This window comes from Ursus arctos, unplaced genomic scaffold (genome assembly GCF_023065955.2).
Source record: "Ursus arctos isolate Adak ecotype North America unplaced genomic scaffold, UrsArc2.0 scaffold_7, whole genome shotgun sequence".
NCBI classification, from domain to species: domain Eukaryota; kingdom Metazoa; phylum Chordata; class Mammalia; order Carnivora; family Ursidae; genus Ursus; species Ursus arctos.
Window position 1 is genome coordinate 28,613,905 of NW_026623089.1, and position 22,407 is coordinate 28,636,311.

The following is a 22,407-nucleotide window of genomic DNA, read 5'->3' on the forward strand; positions in this document are numbered from 1 at the left end:
AGAGAAAATCTATTCCATGCCTCTTTCTCAGCTTTTAGTAGTTGTTGCCAGCAATGCTTGGCATAGCAGCATCCCTTCAGCCTTTGCCTCCTTCGACACATGGCCCTCTTCCCTGTGTGTCTGTGCACCTGAATCTCCCTCTCAGTTTGTTCTTTTATAAAGACACCAGTCACTGGATTTAGGGCACACCCTAGTCCCGTATGACCTCATCTTAACTACACCTTCAAAGACAATATTTCCAAATAAGGTCACATTCTGAAGTTACGGGTAGACATGAACTTTGGGGGACACTATTCAACCCAGTAGACCAGTCATTATAAAGTATCACCCAAAAATCAGCATGGTCTCTCTCTTGTGGATTAGGTGATCTTATGCGAATATTAGTTTGACAATGAGTAGAATGCTAAAATGGCACTCAACTTTTCGTTATGATGGTTCCTCAAGTTAAACTAGCTTACACTCTCTTTTGGGTTATTTTATTCACAACGTTAAGAAGAAGGCAGAAAGATCTGTGGACAGGAAAGGGTTGGCAGAGCCTTACCCTTCTCAACTCTGACTTGCATGTCTGCTTTTAATCTAGAGCCAAATAACTATCGAACCATGCATGGCCGGGCGGTAAATGGCAGCCAGTTGGGAAAGGATTACATCCAGCTGAAGAGCCTGTTGCAACCCATCCGGATTTACTCCAGAGCCAGCTTATATGGCCCTAATATTGGGCGGCCCAGGAAGAACGTCATTGCCCTACTAGATGGGTAGGTCATATTTTTTAGCAGTTCTTAAAAGACTATTCATAAATGTAATGAATTAATGTATTTGTATTTTTCCTGGTTATTTGTGGTCTTAAGAAGGATGGAGAGATTTTTTTTCATAGTGACTTCCCTAACTCTAAATCAGTGATTCTGTGTCAAACAGCAGAAGAGCTTTGCATCTCTCCCGGCCTTCCATAGTCAGCAGAAGGTGGTGGGATTGGGGAAGGGTATCACAATCTCCTGGGCAGGTTGGAAGGGATTACATTGTTAAAGCACATTTAATATTATAGCATTTCATAGCATTTTATATTTTTAAAAAGTCAAAATATGATTACTCTATTCTTTTTTTTTTTTTTTTTAAACACTGTAGGAGCACCTGGCTGGCTCAGTCGGTGGAACATGCAACTCTTTTTTTTTTTTTTTTTAAGATTTTATTTATTTACTGGATAGAGAGAGACACAGCGAGAGAGGGAACACCAGCAAGGGAGTGGGAGAGGGGACAGGGAGAAGCAGGCTTCCAGCTGAGCAAGGGAGCCCAATGCGTGATCCCAGGACCCTGGGATCATTACCCGAGCCAAAGGCAGATGCTTAGCGACTGAGCCATCCAGGCGCCCCTATTACTCTATTCTTATGACCAATTATAGAAAGTAAAGCTTGACAAAACCCTGGCCGGTATAGCTGGATTAAAAAGTTGAGAAACAGTGCTAGTGCTTGTAGATTAAAGCATTACTGAACTGATAGATTCATTAGCAGGTAGTCTAGAGAATTGCTACCATGTTTAATTAATTAATTTTGACTGAATCTAATAATCATTTTTAAGCACTGGTTATGGATGAGGCAGTATGTTAAATGCCCTCTGCCCAGTCCTGTTGGTGGGCCAGCCCAGACTGAATCCTTGCAGGTTAGATTCAGTTACACAGGGTCAGAGGGACTGTCTGAGGGAATGGCACGAGGAAGGCTGAACCTGTATATTGAATCCAAGACCTCAAATGGAAATGTGACTGGAGCAGAAAGGGTGAAAACTATGAAGTTGGGATAGTCAGGAGTTCCCCTGGAGCACGGAGGATACACCAAGACACCCCTGTTATGTACAATCCTGTCATACTCGGGGATAGATATGGTTATTCCTGAAAATTGAAAGATGAGTAAGACACTTTCCAGTGAAGTGCACATTCCAAATGAGGTTAGGTAAATGTTATACGAGTACAAACAGAGATTATCAGAGGAGAGAAACCTTTGGCCACCCTCCAAGATGGTCCTTGTGTAACTCTGTCCTCCCTTTTGTGGTGGCTTAGTCTTGATCTAAGGTAATGAAGATAGCAGACATCACTGAAGGTTTGGGAAGGCACATGAATTTACACTGTAACAACATTAACAACCCGAAATTAATTTTAGGCATTTTCCTTTTTACAAAGAATCCCTAAGCCCCTAGGTCAGTTCCTGTCTTTTCCCCATCCTTTTCATTTTTCCCCTTCTATCTCAGGAGCAACTTCTTTTTTTTTTTTTTTTTGCACAGCAATTTCATGACCTTGGGCCCTACCCACAAATGCAGCTCTTGGTTTCCTTTTGCATACTTTCACTGAACTTTGAAATTACTTTGTGTGTGTGTTTGTGTGTTTGTGTGTGTGTAAGATGGAGATGGAGAGGTTGATATCATTTTATGTTTTACAATTAAGGGATAAGAACCACATGTATAAAACTTTATTGATAGTTCATAATACATAATAAAGCAAGGCCAATAACTATCATTTTAATCCATGTAGTTATTCTTCTGGATTATCCTTTTTCTTTAATTATTTGATCAGTGTGTTTTCTGACAACAGAACTGACAATGACCTCTCAGTAATATGACCTACAGTGTCAATCATTCATTCATCCTGCAAATGTTTCTTGAGTAACTGCAATGTCCTAGGTATTACATTAGGAACTAGGAATGTAATAATAAACAAAAACAGATACTTTCTCTGCCCTCATGGAGCATACAATATGGTAGGGGAGACATAGACATTAATTAACTGATCTTAAAACTAAGACAATACCAAGGAAAGGTACATGGTGCTATGAATGACTATAAGGGGTGGGATTTGATGAGTTAGGAGGTCATGGAGTATGGATGAGGTCCACTTCCCCATACATCCAAAAACTAATAGGACTCAAGAGACTAGAGAAAATCACTTAGGTAAAGGAAAGGTACTGATGAGCACTTTTTAAAATTTTATGTGCCAGAAAAAAATGAGGATTTATTTTTCTTAATGTGTATGTACTAAATATACAGTGAATTATAATTTGAAACACATAAACATTCCCAGCAATTCAACCAACAATAACAAAAATGTCAGCACTCTAAATTACCAGCTCTGTAGTCTTTTCCAATACTTCTGGTTATACAGACATAATTTTACATAGTTATGATCATTCTATATGCATCATTTTGAGTGCTGCATTTTTTTACTCATTGCTTTATATTGCCCTCTTTTATTTCTACATAGTTCTCATATTTGTCATTCTTAACAGCAATAAAATATCCCATTGCATTAATGTACCAAAGTCTGCTTAAACATTCCCTCACTGTTGGGCATTTGGGCTGTTTCCAGTTTTTGTCTGTAATATATAGCACAGCTATAAACATCTTTATACAAATAGGTTTTTTATTTCTTTTGAATTATATCCTTGGGCTATATTCCAAAAAGTTGTGTTTCTGGGTCAAAGAACATGATAATTTTTATGGCTTTTATATTTGTTGCCAAATTTCTTTTCAGAACGACTTCACCAGGTTGTAGGGCAGCAACGTATTAGTATATCTTTTCCCCCAATACCCGACAGCAGTGACTACAGTCATTTTTATTAATTTACTCTTTTTTAATTAATGCAAGACTGTGCCTTATGGCTGTTTCAGTTTGAATTCTGTTAACTATGAGGAACTGAACATTTTCCAAAACCTTATGTTGTCTCCTTTCCCCCATCTCAGGTTTGGTTAATGACACTATAACCCTTTTGCCTGAAGTGCAGACCAGGAGGCCATTTTACATTCATTCCTCTCCTTTGTTCACATAGTCCATTAGTTAGTTATTAAGGTCTGTTATTTCTGACTTCTTAGTATCACATCCCATCTTTTTTTCATTTTTATTTTAAACCTTATCCTTATTCCTCCTGAATGGTTTCTCTATATCTAGTCTCAGACTCTAATAATTTCTCCATATAGATTTTGAGTAGTTTAAAAAAAAAAAAAATACAACATGTGGTCAAATCACTCTTGCTTGAAGTCCAAATGCTTTCTCGTGCACCCCTGGCCTGTAGGGTCCAGTGCCTGCCTCATTTTGCAGCTAGTAATCAGCTATACCCCTGTGCACAAACTTCCCGTAGCTACATCAAAGTATGTGTAAATTTTGGAAAACGCTATACACTTTTTACCTTTGCCCCTTTTTAGTTTGTATCCTTTTCTATGGAATATCACTCTCTCCTCTCGTTTTTCCTCTTTCCTATAAGTCTTCTCTAACATCCTCAGGCAGGCTTTTTTATCATCTCCTCTGTCCTTATAATAGCATTTTGTTTATTTTTTTCTCTAGCACTTATCAAATTGATGATAAATTATTTATTTACATATCTGCCTTCCCTGATAGACCATGGACTAGGACCAGGACCTAGTCTATGTTTTATTCATTTAGTCTCAGAACCTGTGAATATAGGAGGTGTCTTATAAATGCTTGTTGAATGAATACTATCTTATTCAACAGATGGTTCTAAATTCATCTGATCTGAAAACAGTATGCACAAATGTGATTGTGAAGCACTGTAAATCATTATATAGTGATTTAAATAAATTGTGGTGATTTATATAAATCACAATGATTAGCTTTAGTTTTAGAGAACTGGTTTTAAGCTTTTTTACTTAGGTAGTTACAGGACTCTTCCCAATTAGGATATAACTCTGCTAGGAGAGAAATAGAATCTTCATGTTTATTTCTTCAGGACTAGCATATGGGAAGCACCTAATAAAATGCTTGTTTCATTATTTTCATTTCCTCATTTATGAATTGGCCATTTTAAGTCAGTGATTTTTTTTTAAGATTTTATTTATTTATTTGTCAGAGAGAGAGAGAGAGAACACACAAGCAGGGAAAGCAGCTGGCAGAGGGAGAAGCAGGCTCCCCACTGAGCGAGGAGCCTGATGTGGGACTCTATCGGGATCATGACCTAAGCTGAAGGCAGACACTTAACCAACTGAGCCACCCAGGCATCCCTAGTCAGTGATTTTTTTTTAAGATTTTTTTTTTTTATTTATGTATTTGACAGAGAGAGACAGTGAGAGAGGGAACACAAGCACAGGGAGTGTGAGAGGGAGAAGTAGGTGCCCTGCCGAGCTAGGAGCCCCAATGTAGAACTCGATCCCAGGACCCTGGGATCATGACCTGAGCTGGAGGCAGATGCTTAACGGCTGAGCCACCCAGGCACTCCCCCTAGTCCGTGATTTTTTTATCTAGAAGGGCGAGGATTGTTTTTTAGGGTCATATCAGTTTTCTGGTTTTCTTTTGTAAGCTTATATGCATCATCTATATAATGACAATTTTATCTTAATCTATTGCTTTTCTTGTTACTTTGAAACATGTTTTTATTGTTTCAGAAGTTCATTTTTATTATAATTGTTCTTGTCTGCTTTCTTGTTGATAGTCTTTTCTGTTCCTTCCCTTACACATTTAGGATAAAGTTACTATTTCATTTCCATCTAGGCTTCCTAATGTTTTAATTTTCAGTGGAGTTTAACTTATGGAGTTTGTTGCTGTATCTGCTATAGAGTAAGGAGCTAATCAATTTTTTCCGATGTGGCAGTGTCAAGAAAAATAGCTGTTCACTGAAAGTGTGTTTATTGGGGGCTTCTCTGAGGCCTTTACATCCTAGTGAGATGACTACTAAATTTCCTCTCAATAAATATTTGTTGAACACCTACTTTGTATTTGAGTAGAGAAAAGAAAGTTCTAGGTTGAGGTTCTAGGTCATGTTTGTCAATGTCCTGAATCAGAAGTAAGGGTAAGGCATTTAAGGAATAGAAAGATGGGCAGTATGGTGTGCAAAAGGAGAGTAGTAGAACGCTAAAACAGAGACTGAGAACACACAGATAGGCCAGGACAGGATCATTACTGGACTATGTATACCATGGTAAAGAAGTTTTGTATTTTGTTCTATAAGCCATAGAAAACCATTACAGAGCTTTTGTAAGAGCAGTGACATACATTAGAGTCTACTCTATTCTCTGGGCCAAATAGATTTCAAAGTGCAAAAGTAAAGGATCAAAAAAGCTTAGTAAGAGTACCATTTCATTACAAAATAATGGTAGATTGGGTTACGGTAATGGCAGAAGAGATAGAAGTTAGCATAGATATGATTTATTGATGGATTTTTCAGCTAAGTGGCGTGAGGGAATTAGAAAAGAATGACTTTTTGGACAATTAACATCTCTCTTTCAAGGGCCATCACATGCAGAGAAGGAAGCTTTTCAAAAGGAAGTGACACGAAGATGAACATACATTCATATTCAGGGAATACTATCCCTGGAGCAACAAAAGATGGCTTTAAAAAATATTGGGTGTGCTTCAAGCTCAGGATAGTGATCTGAGCACAAGCTTAATTTCCTTTGGAACCACCATCCCAACTCCTATTAAAAATTGATAAAGAATAAATCCATAATAACAAACACAAAAGAGGAGTCATAAGCAGATGAGAAATTTTTGACAGATTTCTATAAGACAGTAAATAGATGAAAGGCTGTTGACAGATTAAGCAGAGTGAGGAAGTGGAAATCCAGAGGACATAGGCCTTGGGAAAAGAGAGCCAGTCCATCTAGTAGATAGCCTCAGAGTCAGGAAGGGTTGGGGTGAGAAAAGGGTCCAAGCCAAGGGATTTATATAGAAGTCTGTCTGCAGTGGAATTACATTTACAGCTCAGCTCTCCCCTCCATCATTTTAAGTCCTCTGCACTGCTCATACAGAATAAGGACAGCTCAATCTATTATCTCTGAGCAAATCCCAACCCAAGATTTAGGAGCCTTCACTAAAGAAATTGAAGGGATTGCCTTGGGATAAGCTAGTATTGCTAAAACGGAGTTGTTCCTTGCTCTCTAAAGTGAAGTGTGTTGGTGAACAAGTTCTGCCCACAAAATAGAGATCCCAATGAAAAGAAAGACTTATCTAAAAAGCCTAAATATTCAACAGCTGAGAAAAATCTGTACCTGCTACCTAGAAGAATCTACTTAGTCCCCAATATTTAAATATGAATAGATAGCCAAAGATCACAAGACATAAGAAGGAAACCAGAAGCAGGAAGGAGAAAACCCAAGATAAATAAATAAATAAATTGACCCAGGAAGAATTATAATTCAAGACCAGAATTATAAAATAAAAATTTGAAATTTGTATCCTTATAAAGATATAGGAAGATATTGTACTTGCAGAATAAAAACACATTTCTATGGGGGGGAAAAGGTACAAAGAGAACAAAAAGATATTTTTTGAAACTAAATTTATAATTGCTGAAACTAAGTCCAGTAAAGATTAGACAGTGATTTCTTAGGTACAACACTAAAAACATAAGTGATAAAAGAAAACATTGATTAATTGAACGTCATCAAAATTAAGTTTTTTGTATCAAATGATACTATCAAGAATGTGAATGCACAGAATGGGAGAAAATATTTGCAAGTCATGTAACTGATAAGTGACTTGTATCCAAGATATATATAAGGAACTCTTACAAATTAACAATGAAAAGACACATAGCCTATTTTAAAAATGAGCAAAAGGGACTTGAACAGACATTTCTCCAATGAAGATATGCAAATGGCCAGTAAGCATAAGAATGGATGCTTAGTATCATTAATCATTAGGGAAATGCAAATTGAAATCACAGTGAGATACCACTTCATATCCTTTGGGATGGTCAAAAATATACATATATGCAAGAATAAATATTGGAGAAAAGAAAAAGAATACATATTGGAGAAAACATGGGGAAATCAAAACTTGCGTACACTGCTGGTGGGAATGTAATATGGTACAACTGCTTCAGAAAACAGTCTGGCAATTACTCAAAAGGTTAAACACAAAGTTACCATTATGACTCAGCAATTCCACTCCTAGGTAAATACCCAAGAGAAATGAAAATGTATGTCCATAAAACATGTGTACAAATGTTCATATTGACATTATTCATAATAGCCAAAACCTGGATACAACCCAAATATCCATAACTGATGAATGGATAAATAAAAAGTGGTATATCCATACATTAGACTATTATTTGACAATAAAAAGAAATGAAATACCAATACAGGTTACAACATGGATGAAGCTTGAAAACATTATGCTAACTGAAAGAAGCCAGTCACAAAAGGCCCCACATTGTATGATTTCCTTTATATGAAATGAACAGAATAGGCAGTCTATAGAGACAAAAAGTAGATGAGTGGTTGGTTAGGGCTGGTGGAGATTGTAGGGAAATGGAGAGTGACTGCTCATAGGTACAGGGTTTCTTTTTGAAATTAAATATTCTAGAATTAGATTGTATTAGTGCTTCCACAACTCTGTAAATAACTATTGAGTTGTACACTTAGAGTGTACATTTAAATAAATTTGTATTGAATCATATCTCCAAAAAGCTCTTAAAAGAAAGAGTCCAGTAAAATAATTGGAAAGAGAAAATCTCCCATACACAGAGCTTTAGACTAGAAATAGAAAATTGGAGATAAAATATTACTGCTATAGAGGATCATTTCATGATATTCCACAGCTGTCTCACAGAAGATCCAGATCCAGAAACAAAAGAAGAAAATTATGGTTACAGAAAAGAAAGAAAACTTTATCAACTTTTACAATGTAAAAGTAAAGAGACAAGTGACAGAAAATAGTTGGTAGAAATGGAGAGAAGAAATAAGTCATATAAGGGGTGATATGATCATATAATATATGTGGAGTCAGAAAGTATTATCTAAACCATTGAAATAATCAATAGGGAGGTGGAGAAATGGGGTCTCAGTAAACCAAAAACAATGAGTTAACTCTTGGTTAGAAAGACTTATGGTAGCATTTCCTTAAATGTGCTCTGGAGAATATCAGTTTTGCAGGGTATTAACATTATGTTGGGGGAGGGGATAAAACGTTCCATGGTCCAGGAATTTGGAGAAATACTGGGATACACAAATGTTCTGAAACACTTCCTGGCACCTTTAATACATTAGTTTACATTCTGAATCTCCAAGAAGGGGATTTAGCATGCAGAATTTCTTATATTTATTTGACCAGAGTCTTATTTTCAGAGACCATCTTGAGAGACTAGTGTTCCACGAATATGTCTGGATGATTTGGAATGTGAACCCTGCTTTGGGGGAGGAATGGCGGTAGAGCGGACAATAACAAAAGAGTTACCGTTTGGAGAATTCGGATTCTGGACCACATTACAGTCTTGTTATCAGTGCACCTGCTTCCATTCTTGCCCCCTCTAATCTATTCACTACTCAGTTGTTAGAAAATCTTCTACAAACATATAATTCACATGACATAAGTCTTTTGCTAAAGACTCTTAATGACTTTTCATTGCTCTTAGAATAAAATCCAATCTCCTTATCAAGTCTACAATACTGTACCATAAATAATATGACTGTTGCCTAGCTCTTCATTCTTATCTTCTTCAGCTTTCCCTTTTTCTCACTTCACTCATGCTTCATTGACTTGCTATGTGCTAAGCTTCTCTTTACTTGGGGGCCTTCACATATGTTCTTCCTTCTAGAGCGTTCTCTCTGCTTGCCACATGACTGGTTTCTCCTCATCTATCAGAGACCTTCCTTGAGTAACTGAGCTAAGTAATTCTCTATCAACACACTCTGTTGGTTCTCTTTTTGGCATTTATCACAATACAAAACTACATATTTATTGTATGTTTATTTGTTGGTTAACGATTACAAACTCCATGAGGGTGGGAAGTGTGTTTGTTGTATTTACCAGTGTATATGGAGTGCCGGCAAAAATCCTAATGCATAGCAGGTGCTCAAATCTGTTGAATGAATGAAAAATGGAAGTTATCCTAACATTCTACAGAGCTGTTAGTGGAATATTCTAACCTGAACCTGTGTTAGAACAGAAAGCTAGGCAGAGCCTTTAGCTCCCATGGCAGCCCAAAGAGCTGTGGAAACATTCTAATTTGGGCAATGAGGGTAAAAGCAGAAGACAATTCGGCAGCAAATAATGGCCTCCTCCATCACAGCACACCACGTGTGTTATATGCTCAATGGTTGAAAAACCAGAAAAAGAAAAATTTCCTTTTCTTATCCAGAATTTCTTTTTTTTTTAACAAGCAAATTTATTTTATTTTATTATTATTTTTTAGAGCAAGAGAGTGCGTGCACATGAGCTGGGGGATGGGGGGAGGGTCAAAGAGGGAGAGAGGATCTTAAGCAGGCTCCACATCCAGCACTGGGCCCCACAGGGGCTTGATCTCACGACCCTGAGATCATGACCTGAACTGAAATCAAAGAGTCGGGCGTTTAACCAACTGAGCCACCCGGGTGCCCCAAGCAAATTTATTTATTTATTTATCTTTCCTTTTTCTCTTAATTTAAATTCAATTAATTAACATATAATGTATTATTTGTTTCAGGGGTACAGATCTGTGATTCCTCATTCTTATATCCAAGAATTTCTATCTTTAGTTGAGTCTAATTCTTCTACTAAGCCTAATGCTGATTTATAGTCTCCACTTGTACTTAAAGCATAGATAGTAATGAAGGCTGTATGGGTGGATAAGGATGGAAACTTCTCTGTGTTCCTGTTATTGGGCTTCCATTATGACTTTTATGGGCCGTATGTATTTTTTACTTCGTGGGTCACCTCCTCCATAGAAACATTGTAACAACAACCTGTTTTCTCCTGCAGTGAGTGGGATTGGGGGAAAAGTAGCAGGATGGTGAAGAGCATGCACTTTATAACCAGATGACACCCAGAAGAGTGACTCACTAGGTCATCTTGAGGAATTGTTTAAAGTCTGTAAAATCTCAGTCTTTTCATCTGTAAAATGGAACTAATTAAATTACCTATTTCTTAGGCTTATTTCAGAGTTAAATGAAATAAAGTGCTCAGCAGTTTCTGGCATAGTTGACACCTAAAGGAATATCAGCCATAATTGTTAAGAAGAATAAGTGTATTTCAAAGATGAAAAGGCAGGTTTGTTTCCTTATTTTTTGCATATAATTTTATGTAGCTTTCCAAGAAGTTTAGAGAATCCAGTGGATATAGGAACTAGAAAGATTAGCTACAATAGCATGCCAAGATAGTGAGGGTGATCACAGCTCTACCTCCTGTGTAGAAACTACCACATTCTCATTTGGAGTGGGAAGATGCACAGCTGGGGACAATTGGTGTACAGAGTAATTATTACAATGTTATTCCTAGTAATTGTTCTGTTTTATTTCAACTGTGAAAGAGTTATATGACTTGACCAAACTACAGGAGGAGAGAACAATTTCTTCCTCTTAGTTCATAAGAAATAGTTTCCATCTCTGCCTCTGCAGAGCAAAGGCCTCCAGCAGCTGTTAAGTACTCATTAACAAGGAAGCATTGGCTACTGCAAGGGTCTGCTCCCTAGCTAAGCAGCTAAGCGTTGGGTTAGTTACTACTACTTCTAAACTTGCTTCTTCCCCCCCCCCCCCGCCCTTGGGAAGGACTTCTTTCCTGATTAGAAGAACAACTTAATTCTTTCCCCAAGCCCAAGGTCATCGATCATTGCCATTATGATGAAGATGTTTCTCTCTTCCTCCAATGTCAGAGAAATCAGATGGGGGTTAGAAAGAACATTGAAGAAGGAGGCTGGAGTCCTGGAAAACATAGAGTTAGATTTGACACAGATATTCTTCCTCACTTTCTTTTTTTCCATTTATTTTCTCATTATTTTTCTTCTTTTCCCTAGAACCCTATCTTCTCTTCCAAGAATGGCCTACCCTAACAGGCACTACTAAGATCAGAATCTGTCGAAGGTGTGGCCCGTGGTCCTCCTGCATTAGAAGCACCTGGAGAGTTTCTTAAAAATGCAGCATGATTCTTAAGCTCCAGCCTAGACCTGCCAAACCAGAATGTGGGGGGATGAGACCTAGATATTGGATTTTGAACAGCAGCTCCAAAGTGTTCTTTGCACACCAAAGCATAAGAACCACTGCCCTGTAACATAGGCAGAGTGGGTTTTATTATCTTTGTTTTACAGATCAAGGAATGGAGGTGCATAGATGTTAAATTTTTACCAAACTCACATTTATTTGACGCCAGCAGTATGCCAGGCAGTACCCTTATTCCTTCATGCATATTATCTTGTTAATCTTCACAAGGCCTTTCAGAAATAGGTGCTGTTCCCTCCATTTGAAATGGTTTAGAGAGATTAAACAACATACCCAAGGCCATATAGCTAATAGGCTGTGGAGCCAAGTCTTAAATCAGGTATCATTCTGACTCCTAGGCCCATGGTCTTTCTACTCTGTGGTGCTGTTTTCTTGAATCTTCATTTTTTAACAAAGCCACATGGTCTAGCATACTAGAAAAAATATAATCCTTTTCCACCTTAGTTCCACAGTGTTCACTCTCCTCGACTCAGCTTCATACCAAGGCTTGAGCTTTTGGAAAGTTTAGTTTTACATGTGAAATTTATCATGACATCTTGATGCATTTTTCCTCCTTCCCATCAGGCTCCGCAGCCAGGGCAAATCATATCAGGTCAGTTATAGCCTTCTTTGCTTGAATCCAAGTCTTTATGACTTCCTTAGCAGCATTTTAGACTGTCAAGACATGTTTACAATAATATTCCCCTAACCAGCACCTTCCAGCTCCAGTCATAGCCTTCCAGATCTGTTTCAACATCTCTCATCATCCCCCACCCCCCTGCCATTTGCCTTCATTTTAGTCAAGCAAACTTATTTTGTCCTTTATGTATTATTATCTCACATCTGCCTCCATTTTGTTCCAAACATGGTCCTATAGCCTCCCTCCTTTTAACTCCCCATTAGCAGCAAATGGGCTTCATCCTGGGGGCCAGATCTAGGTAATAGTGCCTGGTACCCTGTCTTTAGAAGGATTTATAGGTCAATTCTGAGATTAGTGAGACAATATTGAGAACTATTATCAGTATCTACCATGGGCTCAGAAAAAGGGGACAGCACTACAAACATCACAAATTTGCTATCTCTGCATGGTTAAAGCAAGGGCTTTAGACTCAGAACTGGGTTTGAATCTCAGTTCTGCAACTTATTACCTGGGTGGTCTTGACCAGTATCTTCATCTATAAAATGAAACCATACAGGGTTGTATATTATATAAACCACTTACCGAATGCCTGTCAATCAGTATACACGGTAGCTTACTTATTTTTTCCTTTCTTCATTCAAGATTGCCCTTAAATTAAACCTCACGGATATAACTTCTATTGGCAAGAAAGATTGGTTGAAGAATCTCATCCATCTCAAGTTCCAGTATATTAAAACCTCTATAAATCTATCAAATTGAGGGAATAGTAAGCTAGAAGGGAAGCCTAAGCAGAGAGCTGCATTAGCTATTAAAGCCAATGAACATATAGCCATGCTATTTATCAGCTTACTGCTAACATAATATTATATATAAATAGGGGTGGGGAGAAAAGGGGAAGGGAGGGAGGGAGAGGGAGAGGAAGGGAGAAACAGAAAGAGAGAGAGAGATCAATATATCATTTTTTCTATGCAGCACCTAGTACATATAGCTCAGTATATCACTAGCCATGGAAAAGTAAGTGGCTTTGGACCAAATGGAAGATGCCTGGTTTGCCATAACTCAAGATGAATAATTTCCTCACAGGTTTTTCCTAGGCTTTAGAATGTAGAATGTAGAATGGCTGTCACATCTTATTCATGCTAGTTACATAACCAGAGTTCTCTTTGTGGACGAGGGAAAAAAGATCAGACTACCGCTCTCTTATTGAAGTTTGTACTCATTTAGACATCCAGTTCCCTGTGAAGGATTTATCCTCCTTCCTGGGAGCAAAATTCAGAATCCAGTTTTTAGGGTTTGCATTCTATGGTCCAGAAGTAGTAATCAAACCCCAAAGACCATGAATAAAGATGTGCCTTATTATAAGGGAGAGTTGTGATATGCCCTGGGAGAGAAGGCTCAACAATATTTCAGATACGTCATATGTGCAGGTGGATAACAAAGGAAAGAAATTCTCCCAGATTTGGGATCTCTTGGGGGAGGAAAAGGAACTCTCACAATGAAAGAGGATATTTTGTTCTTTTCCATAGCAGCAGATTGGCTCCAATGGGAAAGATCCCCCAATACTGGAAGGTCTGCCTGGCACTGGCTATTTTCCTTTGATATAAGTCCCTGCCCTTTCCCTATCTTACCCTTCTTTGCATGACTGGATGTCAGCATGAAGGCAGACATCTTATGTTCTCTGGGATAATCATCCAGGATTTCTGTCTTCGTAATTCAGGTATGGAGACGTTCAACTTTGGAAAACCAAGATCTTGCCCTTTTTGTTATTCACATCCTGGGTCATCTTGTACTTGTACATTCATAGACCTAAATCTAGGGATTAGAATGGAAGTAGATGACTGAAAATCCTTGGATAATACCAGACACTAAACGGAATTTCACTTTCCCAGTGGTATCTCACTCCTGACAGCACTGGTCTGTGCGCATGTTATCCCACCTCTAATATTACTGTTGTGGAGCATTCTGCAGCTGTGTTGAAGTTATTCATTTATGTGGTTTGGGCCAGTTTCTGAGAAACAGGCAGAACTAGAGAGCAGAAGAATCCATCAATGTTAGAGTTGAACAAAGAAAATTATGATCTTTTTGGACTTGCTGTCTTCCACATTGCCAATATAGATATAAAAATAAAGGATAGAAATGATATAGATTACAGTGTAGTTACAGAGAGCCCTAATTTTCAGGGAAGGAGCATGGAGGGGGGGAGAATTCCCCAAACTCATTGACTTATAATGTCAATTCCTTGGGGGTTTGTCTAATCAGTTTCCTTTATGTGTTATTTCTGTGGTGGTTTTCTCTTATTCTAGTTTTAAAAAATTATGTCAAAGACTTCTGAAAACAGAACATTTTGCTCATTTGAGATGAGTTTTTTACACTACTCAAAAAACAAGAGTATGTTTGGTCATCTTGGTAGTATTTGGAAATGCATATTTTGTTTGACATTATTTGTGAATTATATTTTTCCTCCTCAGAATAAGTGTAGAAATGCTTCCATATGTTTGAAGTTGGTTTCATCCTTTTGCTAAGAAGGAAAAAGGAAGAATGTAGTTTATAGCAGTTTTCATGTGAATACATATTTAGTAATGGTGTTTCCTCAAAGCTCAAACAGCTTTTCTACTGCTTCAATATGCTACTAAAGTTAAAAAGATAATAATATCATTTGTTTCAAAGTATTTAACTATAATTGAGATTTTTTTTAATATAATGAAACTAAACTATATTTTACTATTTTGATTTCTTATACAAATATGATCTTAGGTGAAGATCTGACTTTAATTTTTTTTTCTCAAATAGCGTAGCTATTTTCACAAATCATGTAGCATCATTAAAGAAATGCTTCAATTTTTCATATACTAAATTCTTTTCCATGTAATAAATTCTTATATATAAAAGATTTTATATATATATAAAAGATTTTATATATATATAAAAATAAAATATAAAAATATTTAAAAATCTATTCCATAGATCTCCTTACTAATTCCTAATCTCTTTACTAGTTCCTAAGATCTCCTTTCTAATTCCTAGGAATGTTTTAATAATTGTGGGGGTTTTATGGCATATTTTAATATATGGTAGATCAAACAAATGTCCCTTCATTATTCCAGTTTTAAAGAATATTCTTGGCTTCTTCTAGATGAATGTTAGAACGATTTTGTAAAGTTTCAAAATATCTACTGGGATTTTTTAAATTAGAATTTCATTAAACCCATAAATTAGTTTAGGGACAATAATTGATTTTCCTCTCCAGGATCATGGTAGGTCTTTCCCTTTATTCAATTTTAAAATATTTCTCTGTAAACTATAATATTCTATATAAGGGTCCAGTCTATTTTATATTTAATTACAGATTTTATGGACTTTCTTTGAGGGATGTGGGGTAGGGTGTGGGGGGAGAAAACATTAACTTTACTTTAAATGTTCCTAACTCTAGTTTTCCCATCTTTTTATAATGCTACTTTAAATAATGGAAAATTATTTGAGAACTTAATTATCAACCTATAGCAGAACAAACTATCCAATGCATATGAGGATCTCCAGATTATAGTACATGAAGAACCAGTTTCCAACTTTTAAGACACCAAATTAGATGTGTTCTTAATTGCCTACCCAGAGCCTTTTAGCCAAGCAGGGCATTGATGATTTTTTTTTCCCTCCTTATTTTCTTGTAAATGCATAGCTGTTATCATCAGTGACTATTTACTTCAAGTTCTTCGAGGCATATTCAAGAGGATTGGAATACATTTACCAACATCAGCATCAAAAGTCTGTTCCTGGGTTGACCATCTTGGGCAATGGCATTACTACAATTAAAACTTTGGGCTCCTCTCTTTTGCCTCCTGCCCAACTCAGAGTCACCCAGCAAGTCCTCTTGAGTGCTCCACCAGTGTTACTCACTGGGTCTTTTTTCATTCTCACATTTCTATCCCCTTCTCTACCAGTTTGTCCACACCAGTACGTTTCACCTTTACTCAGCCAGAGTGATCTTCCTGACACTCAAATCTGATTCCCCTTACTTGTTTAAACGCAGGATAAATCCAACAAATATAGATGAAAAGAGCCAACTGTATTTGCAATATTATGTTGGGTGCTAGTCATGCAAAGATAAATAGGAGCTGGACTTGTACCTAGTTGTTAAGGGATAAAGGCCAGACTTGTTAGCATCACAGCCTAGAAGCTAGTGACCTGACCAGTCTGACTTCCTGCCATTCCCTTCCCTGTCTCCTGACATCCAGCCAAGATGGACTCCTAAGAACACACTCAGCTTGACTCTACCTTGTTTTGCCTGTTCTTCATGGCAAAATCTTACCCTTCTTTCAATGCCAAATTCAGAGTCATGTGCGATGTGAAGCTTTTCTCAATGCTTCTCTCTCTTCTAACACCATGGAGTGTAGAGCTAACTGCTCCCTTGACTGCTGGCCCTCAGCAGTAGTTTGTACCAGTAGTACAGCACATAGAAACTCTGATAGCTGATCGTCTCCAGGTCTGTCTTCTTGGCTTTATGGTGGTTGTCTTGTAGCAGAGGCCCTGGGTCAGTACCTTTCATACCCTGCATATTCTCTTACAAATAGGCACTGCGGTGCTCAAGTCTGAGAGGAAGCCAACAAGCAAAAGAAGGTGCTCAGGCCTTTTTTTCTTTTTCAGATAAATTGGTAGTATTTTCTCAAGGCAAAAGTTCAACTTATTTTTTGCATCTTAGAGTTGTACTGTACTTCTGGGCCTCGGTGAAAACATCTTGGAGGCAGCTTAGGATACTAGAAAGAGGGTCAGGATTGGAGCCAGAGAACCTGGGTTTAGTCCACACTAGCTCTATGAATTTGAGTAAGTCATAAAACCTCCATGAGGCTCAGCCTCCTCCACTACAGATTAGGAATATTTACTTCCTACCAGGTTGTTTTGAGAACTATGTGAAATTATACATGTAAGAAGCTGAAAAGCATTTTATAATGATAAAGCACTATAAATGTCAGTGTTATTTTTATTATGGTTATTTTATATGTAAATGAAGACAGTTTTACATAAAATATTTCAGTTTTGGAAATTCTCCAGTTGGCATTTATTGCTTTGCCTGGTTATGCCCTTGCTTCCCCAGGAGTGCTACTAGCAGGGGTGGCCTGACTCCATAGAAATGTTAGAGCCACTATTTCTCTAGCCAGTAGGGAAGTTAGTAATCTGTATAATGGAATCAATAATATCCACCTTACTAAGCAAAACAGTTTTGAGAATTATAAGAAATAACACATGAATGGCTGGTACTAAGTAGGTGCTTGATATGTGTTATATTCCCTCCAATCTCCATTTATATTTTGGTCTTGCCCATCAAACCAGTTCCATTCCTGATCACCTTTATGTTCCATTTCCTATATTCTTGCTCCTGGACTGCTAAATGGTCCTGGAGACAAATAAAAGGCAAGACAATACAGACAAGAGCCAAGCTGCCTCCTCCTCCTCATCTCCTTCTTCTCCTATCTTCCATGTCCTCCTCTTCTCCCTTGTTCTCCTCCCCGTCTCCTCTACCATTCTCTTTCTCCTACCCACCCCCATCTCCCTCCTCTCCTTCCTCTTCATCTTCTTTTATAAACTTCACTCCCATGCTCAGCAGCAGCCCTAACATCCTCTCTCTCACTTCCAATCCTGCAAAAATTAAGTACTCTTCCATATCATGGCAAGGCAGAGCCTCTGTTTTGGCAGCACATGGCAACCCCTTTGCCATGTGTCTGCCTGCAAGATTATTCTGGGATAGAGTAGAAGAGGACCTTCTTGACAAAACACTGTCTCCCTTCCTAATGGAAGAGTTTTTTGGTTATGAAATATTGATGAAAGATTGTTTCTGTCTGAAGAAAAGTTCCCTTCCAGGGACTCAGGGTTGAAAGGAATGTCTTAAAGAACTGAGATACTCCTTTTGATTTCCTGTGTCTGGCTGGTAACTCTCGCAAATAGTAACAATAGCCGTGACGTACACTGCCTCAGAACGCGTGGATGGGGAGAACGGGGGTTAGTAGATAACTGAGTTATTCGCAGACTTGCAGTTTATGATACCGCACATCTGTGTGGCCCTAGATGCTTCCCCCCAGCTCTGTGGTTCTGGGTAGAGTCTCCCGGAGCACGGGAGGCTGGGGGATTAGTAGCAAGGCTTTGCTGTGTGTTTTGAAAAGAAATAGGTCTGGTTTCTCTTCTGAGCTGAGCAAATGTCAGATGACAGTCAGTTCTCTACATAGCTGCTTCAGAAATAAATTTCTCTATGCTCTATGTAAGTGATGAACCACTAAATTCTACTCCTGAAACTAATATTACACTCTATGTTAACTAACTGGAATTTAAATAAAAACTTGAAACATTAAAAAGAAAAGATTTCTCTGTGTGGTGCTCAGGTTTCTACAGTCAGGTATGGCAGCCCATCACTGGGACATATTTGAAAATGCTTTATGCTTATATAACTAAATTGGATTTTCCCATGCTCTTTTCAGAAGGAAAGGTCTGAGGTTTTCAAAGGCTCTATTGAGTCGCCATCCTTGGAAACTGTTATAGTTTGTCTCCTAGCAGATTTCAGAGTCCTTAGAGAATACAAAATGAGAGAGAGAAGTTTAATGCATGGGAAAAGTGATGTAGGAACCATCAGGCATGGGCTTGGGAAGACAGACATAGACAGCATGCTGTATTGAGGTCTTGATTTCCAAAGGTAAAGGATGTATGAAGAACTGAAAGTATCCTTCACAGTTTAACTTCCAGTAGCGCTGGATAGACCTTGATTGTGGCTGTGGACTCTTAGCCCAAGGATTGTCCTAATCTATGCCTCAGCTTATTTTATTTGTTCTTTCTGTTCTGTACAGATTCATGAAGGTGGCAGGAAGCACGGTGGATGCAGTTACCTGGCAACAGTAGGTATTCACCATTTTTGCACTTACTTATTATAGCTACTGTGAAATGAAAGATAATTAGCTGTTACGAGCTTTATAGCTGACATCTAATAAGCTACCCTTTATCCTCCAAGAGAAAAAGTCAAAACTAACTCCAAAACTGTTCTTGTGATGCATACTATCTCATAGTAATATAATTTTGCTTTGTTGTTAAAAAAAAAAAAACCCAAAACAAAAAAACAATGAAAGCTCAGCTATTTTGTATACGCTTGATCTGTCATCAGTGAACAGGTAATGGGAATGTGAGCATGTCATCACTTACCCATCAGGTTTTCCTTGGGAATAAATTTCCTTAAGAGAGGAAGTAGTTGTAATTACTCAATATATAATGTGAAAATAACAACACTTTATTATAGTAATGGCAGTGGTCTTAATTAGTCCAAGAATGTAACTAATATGAAGCACTTTAAAAAAAAAAAAGAATATGAAGGGAATGAAGTAGCCTCAAGAGAAGATAAACCCCAGTATTCCGGGAAGAAGCTTATAGTGGCAAAGACCTCCTACCCTAAGGGTAGCTTGATTTGTAAAGATAATTATCTGATATATAAATTAATTTTCTTTGAGTATCCTTATGGTATTGGTGCTGGAATGTCAACATCTCACAATATCTCACCAATTTTATATCAGAATCCTGCCCTTCCTTTTTGTAAGAAATCTATCCCATAGCATCTTCCAAGTCATCTTTCATCTAATGTGGTCCTCACAGCTCAGACATGTGCTCCTATTCTGGGCCCTCATAGCTGTCAAGTGTGACTACCTCACTCAGTAACTCTAACCCTGCCTGCCTAGCACATTTACTTCTCTTCTCTATCCTCCATTTTAAGTGGGTCACAGTATCCCTTGGGATTCATGACAGTTGTGAAAAAAGCAAGAACAGTGGATGAACTCTTTATTAACTATCCCAAAAGGATTTTTGATCGTTGGAAATCAATAACTTCAATCATAATGGAAAATATTTTATTATGCATTTATACTTAGTTTCTCTAAGCATCATTTTAAATGTTTCCAGAAATTCTTATCCTTCCTCCTTCAATTTGTTTTGTGAGTCGTGGATGAGTAGGTCTAGAGATCTCATCATTCCCATGCTTAAAACCCCTCAGTGCCTTCCCTTTGTACTTAGACAAAAGGCCAAACTCTACTGTGGCCTCTAAGGAAGGTACTTTGTGTTTGGCTTCTGCTACTCTATGATTGATTGCTTCTAGTGCCACCCTGACCTTACTCATCCTGTCCCAACACACTAGTGGTCTTTCACTTTTTAGAAGGTTCACATGCGTGTCTGCCTCAGGATCTTTGTAAGTGCTGTTGTCTCTGCCTGGAATGCTGTTCTCCTCATTTTTTGTGTGGCAAGTTCCTTCTTATCGCTAAAGATGCAACTTACATGTACTCTCCTTTGAGAGGCCTTCCCTGATGATAACACAGACCCCCTTTAATTCTCTTTCTTAGCTTTTTTCTTTCCATGGTACTTTACATAACTTATAATTACTTTACAAAACTTATAATTATTTTTTTCTCTTAACTTGTCTTTGTGATTTGTGTGTTTTTCTCTTCCACCAGAATAGCACTTAGTCAGTTCAACAAGTACTTATTTAGGCAATTGTTTACTGAGCCTTTACTCTGGGGAAAAATAACAACAATGATGAAACTGTTTGCAGGAATTGTTGCAAACCTTTTATGCCTTACTGTATCCGACCCTCACAACTACCAAGAGTTTGGGACTAGTTTTATCTCTTGCATAACTTAAAGTAAGTTGTAGAAAATCCAAATATTACACAGAAAGTTGTAGATTTTGGACTTAAAGTTGAGTGTGTCTCACTCCAAGGGCTATTCTCTTAACTGTTTATACTTTACGATTTTTTGCTAAAAGTATTACATTCTACTAGAGCAATTCAAATCCTCTTCAGTATCTTTCATCAAAGGGTATCTGGATAACATAGCAAAAAGGCTGACGCCTAAAGAATTCCTAGTGGTTAGAAGGAGAAATAAAGAGATCAGTGTATGAAAATTTTTGGGTAAGAATGTAAGACTTGCTCAGATATTATGACTGACAGGGAGGAATCAGAAAAAGTTTTTCTTCCATATTCAAACATTCTCCATACCACAAATGGAATGAAGTGAGCCCAATCTTTTTTTATAATGGAGAAATAAGATTTTTATAAATATATTTTAATAATTAGCTATTTTTAAAATATTGGCCACCTCTCAAGATAAATGTCATGTGTTTGCAACTACTCTAAAAATACCCCCCAAAGCAGGCAAGGCGTTGTGTTTCTTTTGGCTCCAGGATCAGCACTCATTTAGGGACAACCAGTAGCACCTGGAATCTACCATTTATCCCTTCCAGCCACAGTTTTCAGTCAAGACTTGGAATAGTCATGGAACAATTCCAGGAAATCCTGGCCAGGAGAATTCAGTGAAAATTAAATCCAAATACCATGTTTCTCTAACCCTGAGAAATGCTGAGGTGAACTTCCTAATGTAAAGAAATTAAGAGTCATAGAAAAAAAAGAACACAGAATTTGTCAGTAAATATCTATATATAGGTAGCCAAAAAAAATCAATTCAGTACTGGAATACTGAACTTGGAGCTTGAACAAGAGCTCTGAATCTGAAGTAATAAATAAATAGGTCTATACAGTTAGACTATTTTGATTTGAAGGTTCATGCTCATGGGTTTTGAGGACCAAGACACATGACTTAATGATTGGTCCTTCCCAATCCATGCAGAAAACCCAGGAAGAGGTAGTGAGATGAAGTTCCAATTACAAGAGTAAGTAGTACAGTAGTTTGTATCAGTTATCAATGATAAATCTGGACCAAAAAAATAATACACACACACACACACACACACACACACACACACACACACAGGAGAATGACCAAAAGGCGACAGAAGCTAGAGAAAGTTATTCAGTCCTTGAAAGAAGTGAATGATGCTAATGAGATCTGTGGTTACTTAAGAATCTATGTGGCATCATG

General features: G+C 37.6%; 1 protein-coding gene across 1 annotated transcript in view; it reads left to right on the forward strand.

Annotated features, from left to right (window-relative positions):
• Positions 1-22,407, forward strand: part of HPSE2 (heparanase 2 (inactive)) — a 640,767-nt gene that overhangs the window by 402,610 nt on the left and 215,750 nt on the right. Inside the window, exons 5-6 of the mRNA XM_048219210.2 lie at positions 581-752; positions 19,345-19,392. Coding sequence (XP_048075167.1) covers positions 581-752; positions 19,345-19,392 — 220 coding nt within the window. The remainder of the gene's footprint in view (positions 1-580; positions 753-19,344; positions 19,393-22,407) is intronic.